The 7,979-nt window shown below is 43.7% G+C and overlaps 2 protein-coding genes across 2 annotated transcripts; one reads left to right on the plus strand and one right to left on the minus strand.

Annotated features, from left to right (window-relative positions):
- Positions 1-77: 77 nt before the first annotated feature.
- On the plus strand, positions 78-3,204 carry FAM183A (family with sequence similarity 183 member A). The gene is made up of 4 exons (XM_008490811.2): positions 78-210; positions 1,109-1,168; positions 2,040-2,140; positions 3,139-3,204. The coding sequence occupies exons 1-4, from the start codon at positions 78-80 to the stop codon at positions 3,202-3,204; spliced, it is 360 nt and encodes a 119-aa protein (XP_008489033.1).
- Positions 2,593-7,940, minus strand: EBNA1BP2 (EBNA1 binding protein 2). The gene is made up of 9 exons (XM_030455662.1): positions 7,836-7,940; positions 7,648-7,731; positions 7,294-7,451; positions 6,568-6,691; positions 5,387-5,476; positions 5,073-5,148; positions 4,742-4,832; positions 4,260-4,431; positions 2,593-3,922 (listed from the first exon to the last, which is right to left on the minus strand). Exons 1-9 carry the CDS (start codon positions 7,908-7,910, stop codon positions 3,872-3,874), a joined length of 921 nt encoding a protein of 306 aa, XP_030311522.1. The 5' UTR covers positions 7,911-7,940; the 3' UTR covers positions 2,593-3,871.
- Positions 7,941-7,979: the final 39 nt, after the last annotated feature.

Genomic DNA, 7,979 nt, shown 5'->3' on the forward strand with positions numbered 1-7,979 from the left:
CTGGCCAATCAGCAGCCTCCTGAGGGACCACGTGAGGCGTTGCCAGGTTACGGGACGCCGCGTAGCCCGGCGGGGCCATGGCCGCCCGCAGAGGGGAGAAGGAGCCGCTGGACGCGGTGCAGCTGAACCAGCTCCAGACCGAGCGGGTGCGGAAGGAGCTGAAGAGCCAGAGGCTGCACACGGAGTTCAGCGTGAACCCGCTCCAGCCCGGTGAGGCGGCCGGCGGGCGGGAGGGCCCGTGGTCACCGAGACGTGGCGTGAAGCCCCGAGTGCCAGACAAGCACCGCAGCGGGCCCTGGGAGGGGAGTTGGGGGAGGACCTCGAGCACTCAGCCGCATGTCAGGGACAAGCAACTACACCCTAGAACGCTAACAGTGGGCAGTGAAAGGGGCAGAGCGGGATGGAGCTTTTCGTTGCACCTGAGAAACCAGTCTGCAACCTCAAAAGACAGAACTGAGAAAAGACCAATTCACCCAAATTAGACCGAAACGCCGAAGTAAATGCATATAAGTGAGGCAATGATTTACAATCAAGGATCTTAAAAAAAAAAACCCAAAAAAAATCAACCCCCACAAAGAAAACCCAAAGAAAAATCCAAACTAATAAAAAAAATTACAAAAAAAAAAAAAACCTACAAAAAACCCAAAAATCACCAAACCAAACAAAAAAAAAAACCAACCCAAAGCCAAAAAACTACACCATGTTTCTTCAGCCCCATACTGGTTTCTGCTTGCCACTTGGGAGCCATAGAATGTCAGCACCTATCCTGGCACAGATGGGTGATGGAAATAGATGCAATCAGGCACAGCTTTCACCATGAAATGAAAATGAATCAGAGGAAAAATCACTTTAAACCCCACAGACCACCATGTGGACCAGGAGGAACTTAGCTGAGGTGGATGCAGACAGCATCCATGAGAAGGACCTTTAGCATGCATAATGCCTCTCCCTTTCAAAGAAGTTGCTTTGTTCAGTTCACACACTGCTCTTCCTTTACAACTTCAGTCAAGCACCTGGGCCCAGACTGGGGAAACAACCAAACAGAACATTTGCAATGACAGATGCCAAATTCACATCACAGTAACTCACGTGCATAATTTCTTTCCAGTTCACACCCTCGCCAAGAAGCCCATGTCTTGGCATGATAATATAGAAGAGAAAGGAGACGGTAAGAAATCTATGAACAGCTCATGATAAAAACATTAAAAAAGGACTAATAAATAAGATTTTTAAAATCCAGTTAGTCTAGAAGATGATGCACATGGAAATACCCCTGTGACAATTGAAGAAAGAAAGTTAAAACTCATTCACTACTTCTGTTAAATGTAATTATTTTAGGGCCCTTTCCTATTACTTGCCATTATCAAGCTTGCATTCATGCAATTATGCTTTTCATTTTTAGTCAGCATACTAGAAAAATTCTAAAACATGTTTTATATGTACATGTTGCCCATCATTGCAACTTCTACCTAGCTACTGCCTGTGGTAAACTGTTGAAATGGCTGCTGAGTCTTACATTAGAGCAGTAATAACAGGAACACTTTTAAGTAACTGCTCCCATATCTCTAATATGCCAATTTTGTCTAAACACCTTGTTAGTTAAGGTTGGCCTGCACTAGTCAAGGATTGGAATGAAGTGGGGTGGGAACCAGAAAAACAAGCAAACAAACAAACAGGAAAGAAAAGACAGCAGGTCTCAAGTTAACTGAGATGACAGCTTACGTGGAGCACTGGTTGATGCAAGATCTGGTGTAAGAAAAGTAAGATACTACAATATAGTACATGTGGATGACAGAATTAACAGGACAGTATGGGCAGGCAAACCTCAACACTTTATGAGGATAAATTTGAGTAGAAATGTCAGTCTGCATTCTCTTGGAAGATCATTCACAGATGCACACAGCCTGCAGCCACCCTTGGCTTTCTTGCTATTGCTTGGACAGCATTAGGATGCCCTGTTCTAACATACATCCACAGGTGACTGTTTTTTAAGGATACCTTCTTTCTCTTTGTATTTGTATTTGTGTCTCTTAATCCAGAGAAGTTTCTGAATCTTATCCACCATGCAGCACTGGAGCCAACAAAGAAGTATTCAGAGCCACAAACTGAAAGCCAAGAAATTGGCTGGAATGCACCTTTGGTGAGTAGGGTGCTCAAGGACTCGGCTCTTAGCAGGATTCAGAGAGGTTCAGTCCATCACACTGAAAAACACTCGTACAAGAAAGTAATCTGTGACATGAAAAACAGGACCAAATAGGGATGAACAAAGTTATTAATGAACAACAAGTTTATAAAATTTACAACCAAGAAGATTCTTCAAAATAGCATAGATTTGTGAACACAGAAACCACAGACTTCTCTTGAGAAACTTGCATGCAAAGTATCTACAATGACTGTCAACCCCAAATGTATTGCCAAATGCCACAGATGTAGTCATGGCTGTTTATTAGGCATTTAGCCAAGAGAAATGGCACAGTGAGCAATGTGAGCGGACATACACAAGTACTGTGAAAAGAAATGTGCTGCTGTACAGCACCTTTAACACACTGCAAGCAGAACCATAAAATTAATTATCAGCCAAGTAAACCTGAGGCAGAATACAGAAATGAGGATTCATTAAGGGAAGCTTGAATAAACAGGAGGAAAAGAGATCTCTTTAACAAGCTCAGACATCACCCATATCTGAAAAACAAATAGCAGCGACAAGGACTGACTCTGTAGATCAGTGTTTTTAGAGAGACAAACAAGGGCTTGATTAATTTTGGCCAAAGAAAACTTAAAATAAGAAAACAAGATAGTCTTTAGCAACATTTCACCTTACACTTCAGTTACTCATAACAAGGCTAGAGCCCAGCAGGGCTTAATGCTGTTAGATACTGCTGGTAGGATTAGGCTGGCAAGAAAGAGGCAACTAAATTTGTGGGTAAGGAAGTTACATTTACAGAGTCAGGACTCGTGATGCCCTTTCCTTTTTCACCAGGTTCTGCAGTACCAAAGCAGTGAACAACATATTCTCAAATAAGTGGAACCCTCCTCAATTGTCATTTCAGCATTTCTCGGCTACAAGAACACCCTGCACTGTTCTCAGGGGGGGATTACTACTGAAATTCTAAGCTATCAATCAGTTTTCTTTTCCAGATTCATGTGGACCGCACTGACCGCAGACTCCACTTCCCCCGCCGGAAAACTGATATCACTAAATAAATGGCTGCCATGGGGAGGAGCAGCATGAGAACCCACAGCAACAGAGTCACCAAGCCACACAACTTAAACAGAAGCAGTTAATAAGATCTAATGAGTTAGGCCTTGCCTGCTGTTAGGCGAGTCTGGTAGTTTTCTGGCAAGAGAAGATAGCAAGAAAAGAGAAGAGAAAACATCAGCCTGTCCAGATTTGCAGCCTGACAACAGTGGCAGAAATAAACCTACTTACAAGATGGCTGCATTTGTCTCACTGATGTTTCCAAACCCATCTATATGAATAGTCTAAAAAACACTAACTTCTTGAAATGCTTCAGATCTTGTATTCTGACACTGGCAACATGACCCAGAGCTCAAGTTCACCAAGTATATCTCAACAGTAGCTGTGGAAAAAGCTGTCAGAATGAAGGGAACAAAGGGCAGGCTTCAGCCTAATCATGAACTAGAGATAGTTCTGTGCAAGGCATTTAATGCATTCACACACCAAAAGTTTCAGTAGAAAACAATCCTTCAACAAAACAGCAAGAAGAATTTAGTGATAAGGCACTAGTTTACACCAAATTTTTTCTTGTCCCTTGACAGCATTCAGCTTGCTCCATGGTTAGCTGCTTGATGACAGCAAAAATGTATCTTGCAACAAAGAGACACAGGAACCCTGCTGGGGAGCATCCTCTTAGCGTGCTCGGCTCTTCATTTTCTGCCTTGCTCTCTTTCCAGGTCTCTTCTGAAAAAAACAAAGAACAGATTCAGATCTTTATCTTCATGTCCATCTTTGTTTTTGCTCTATACTTAGGAGAAGCTACAAAGTAGAGGATACTTGTCAGCACCTATGGAGGGGGAGGTTGTAGGACACAGGTAACAACAAACAGTACTTGCTAACTCTCCCAATAACTTCCCTGCTCAGACATCAAGCCAGCATCCTCAATTCCATCTGCAACTGAATTATGCTCAGCTCCTAAAGACAGATGCTGGAGACAACCATAATGTACTCAGCTATTCCTCTCAGACCAAGGCTGCCTTCCTAGCCAATGAGGATTGTTTGCATGCAACAGCTTACTTACATTGAGGGCTTTTTTCCCTCCTTTTCCTGCTTTCCTTGGTCCTTTGTTGTGAGCCACTTTCGACTGGAAGCTGGATACATCATTAAAACTTTCCTTTGTGTTCCACTTTGAGCCCTTCTTCTTCCCTCCAAAACCAAACTTCTGATTCTTGTACCGTCTTTTGGCATTTGGTCTGAAAAACAACCAAACACCATCATTGCCTACATTCCTTTCCTCAAGAAGTTCTCAAGAAGGCACATTTATTTGCTGGTGGACTCCCATCAGCCATCATAACCCTTTCCACTCTTATTGAAGAGTCAGAAATTAGCAAATATCAGTCTCATTCCGTTCTGGCTACAGTTTTCCTTCTCTCTAGGGACAGAAAGCCACCATGAACTTCTTCTAATGAACACTAATAGAACACCTTTCTTTTCCACAAAATGATCCCCTAAAAGACAAAAAAATCAGATTCTGCATTGAAACATCTTTTTTTCTGATCTCACCCCTTCTTTATCCGTTGATTTGCGTTGCCTTTTTTATTCCCCTGAGACAATGTCTGATCTTCATCTAAGAAATCCAGCTTGTCAGAGAGACCTGCAAAAGCAAAGACAACAGTTGCTCAGCAACCACCACAGAAAATATTAATTTTCAGTCCAACTAAGTAACAGCAACAAGGTACACTCTCACTAAAGAAAAGCTACTTGGAAGGATTTTCACTGCTGCTGGAATATGATTCAGGCACTATAGGTTGACACCACACATCACACTGCCTTACATTGCTCACACATCACTATTTTCATTGCATGTTTGTTCTTTTACACAAGTTAACTTTACCTTTCTGGTATTTCTTGACTGCATTCAACATATTTTTCTTCTCCTTTTGTCTCCTCTGCAGAATCTCTGTTTGTACCTGAGATTAGAAGCAGGAAGTTAGTGTTGTTCCTATTGCTCCTTGGAATGTCCCATACTTTTTTTTTTTTTTCAAAGGTGTCCTATATTTTGGTCTGTCTTCCTTCAGAGCAGGTAGACAGAAGACTAAAGAGACTCCCTATATTTAAGCCAGCCTCCCTTGGTCTTACATTCTAAGGTCCTCACCCAGGCTCTAGATTCTTGTCATAGAATAGGACCCTTTTCTTGCTCCTCCTCACCTTCTTGCCGTATTTTCTCATTGCACGAAGCTGTTTTGCTTTCTCAGACTTCTCCATTGCTTCCTGTTTACTCTTAAGCTTCTTCCGAATCTTAGTAGGGAATAGAAAAAAAAATATTAGTAACAGAAAAGAAAATACGAGAATGTTATGATTGTTGTGCAGCCCTGAAATCAGTAATTATGTGAACTCAAAGTGATTGTGAAGAATATAACATCTCTCAAACAGATAATGCTTTATAAAGCACAATACTCTTTCAACAGTTATTACAGCAACTCCTGAAATGATCTGTAGCCAATATCTGGTTAAAAAAACTAAATTAATATGGACACAAGACAAAGTCTTATAATAGTTCTAATGGAACTGCTAAACAAGAGTATCTTGTCACATCTTGTCAGTCTACTGACATGCCAATGAAACCATCTTCATCCCTTCCTTATTCACAAATATTTCTATAAGCATGCCACATTAGAAGGGATTACAAAGATTCCCACACAGATCTGCAGTCTGCAACTGCACTAAGAGATAAAAACTGTGTTCTTCACACAGAAGCCTGCAAAATAAGGTAACAGTGATGTGCAGAACTGCCTTAAGCCTCAGCACAAGACAACTACCAACCTCAGTCTTTAGGACTCCACTTTGAACAAAGACCACAATCAAGAAGAAAGTTTTTGAAATTCTTATTTCCTACACAAATTTGACTTACTACTTATGATAGATTAATTCAGTAATACACAGTTAAAAAAACCACAGAGAATCAAAATACACTGGGTGTATTTTGGCTAATACTTAAGTAGGGAAAAAGGATCATGTTATTGCCAAAGTTGACAGCAAGTCTTAAGACGAAGAACACAAACGCAGGCAACTTTACATACATATGGTCATACATATGTCATACCCACATGGTCTCAGTTTTTTACATCTATTACTTTCAGAACAAAATAACATAAATTATGTAATAATAATTATGTAATAATAATTATGTAATAATTTCATCACACTGAAATACCTAAACAGGAAGAAATTTCCTGCCACAAACAAAATTTCAAACACAAACGCTGTGACAGGCATGTGTTAAAGAGATGAAGACAAGCATTCACACACCACACTTTAAAGCTAATTCCTAATACCAGCTAAGCCCCAGACATAACACAGGGAAGAAACCCATTATTCACTGCACATACCTTTTGCATCTGTTGGTCTGATTTGGCCATCTCTGCAAAGTAATCATCTGGCCTTCGAGTAGGAACCTGGAGCTTACGTAGCTTAGGGAGGGCTTCCAGGACTGCTGCCTGAGCCTGCCTGTAGCTAGGGAGACAGCACAGCACCTCCTCTGTCACTGGGTACCAGGCATCTCACAGCACTGACAAACTCTGCCCACGTAAGTTAGCTGATGCTGGGCTCTAACAAGCATTGATCTAGAATTACATCTACACGCTGTGCCCTACTGCATTCAGTGCTACTAAAAGCAATTTACGTGCCAGCACAATGTTTTTATCTTGCACATATATGTTTATCTAGTTTTCAGCTACAGCTTTATATATAGGCTTATAAAAGGCAAGACAAAACAAAAGACACCAAAACAAATCCACAAAGAAAAATCCATATCCTGTGTTAAAGCCACACTGCTGCAACCCAGTAACTTTTAAAACCAACTTTTCAGCAACGGATGGCACTCTGCTGCAAGGAGGGAAATTACTTGCAGTCACAAGTTAAATGTACCAGCACTCGTTTGTAGTTGTTTTTGAAAACACGCAGAGACATCAGATGTAAAACAAACCCATGCCCCAAGTGTGGGCATGACACGGGTGACATCCCTCCAGTGTGGCAGCCTGCAGCACACATGGGTGGCTCCCAGCATGCAGCACTATGCCAAGACCCTACAAGGCATCTCCCCTTTCGACACTTACAAGCTCATCTCTCTTTGGAAATCATTCTCTGGGTCAACAGCATCTTTGTCTGAAGCACTCTGTGAGACGGGATCCGCAACCTGGCCCAAAGTCACATCCAGCCTTTCCACCCAAGCGAGCTGCTTTTGGAATTCGGACAGACAGCACTTCAGGCCCTCCTGTGAAAGAAGCACAGCTCTGCACATCCCCACACAGACACAGCTCCCCCGAGGCCGAATATCCAAGTCCCACCGGGGGCTGCTTCTCCCAAGCCGGGGCCTGCACTGTCCCAACACCCGTGGCTCCGGCGGGGGCTCCTCTGCCCCCAGCCGGCGCTGAGAGGATCCCTCCCTGCCTCGGGAAAGCCCCCCTCACCGTGTCGTTGCGCCGCTTCGGCCGCTCCTCCAGCACCACGTTGAGTCCCGGCTTCAGCTCGCCCCTGCGGAAGGCCTCCTGGAGCTGTGGAGAGGGCAAGCTCAGACCACGCCGGCGACCAGGACACCAGACAGCTACCGGGAGATACCTCACCGGCCACGGCCCCGCCACCGCGGCCACGGGCTCACCTCCGAGTCCGAGAGAGAGGAATCCTCCGAGCCGGAGTCCGAGTCGGAGCTGGAGAAGGATCCCCGCCGCGCCATGCTGCCCCCGCCGCTTCCGGCCGCCTGCGTGCGCGCCGCCGCTTCCGGGAGCGCCGGGGCCGCGGTTGC

The sequence above is a fragment of the Calypte anna genome, chromosome 8 (assembly GCF_003957555.1).
Source record: "Calypte anna isolate BGI_N300 chromosome 8, bCalAnn1_v1.p, whole genome shotgun sequence".
NCBI lineage: Eukaryota > Metazoa > Chordata > Aves > Apodiformes > Trochilidae > Calypte > Calypte anna.

Excerpts from the sequence above, each read along its gene's own strand:
- FAM183A (XM_008490811.2), top strand. The coding sequence starts at position 78 with ATGGCCGCCCGCAGAGGGGAGAAGGAGCCGCTGGACGCGGTGCAGCTG. Across the intron at positions 211-1,108 it reads CGTGAACCCGCTCCAGCCCG|TTCACACCCTCGCCAAGAAG; the intron begins GTGAGGCGGCCG and ends ATTTCTTTCCAG. Across the intron at positions 1,169-2,039 it reads TATAGAAGAGAAAGGAGACG|AGAAGTTTCTGAATCTTATC; the intron begins GTAAGAAATCTA and ends CTCTTAATCCAG.
- EBNA1BP2 (XM_030455662.1), bottom strand. The coding sequence starts at position 7,910 with ATGGCGCGGCGGGGATCCTTCTCCAGCTCCGACTCGGACTCCGGCTCG. Across the intron at positions 7,452-7,647 it reads CGAAGCGGCGCAACGACACG|GAGGGCCTGAAGTGCTGTCT; the intron begins GTGAGGGGGGCT and ends CTTCTTTCACAG. Across the intron at positions 4,432-4,741 it reads AATCAACGGATAAAGAAGGG|ACCAAATGCCAAAAGACGGT; the intron begins GTGAGATCAGAA and ends GTTGTTTTTCAG.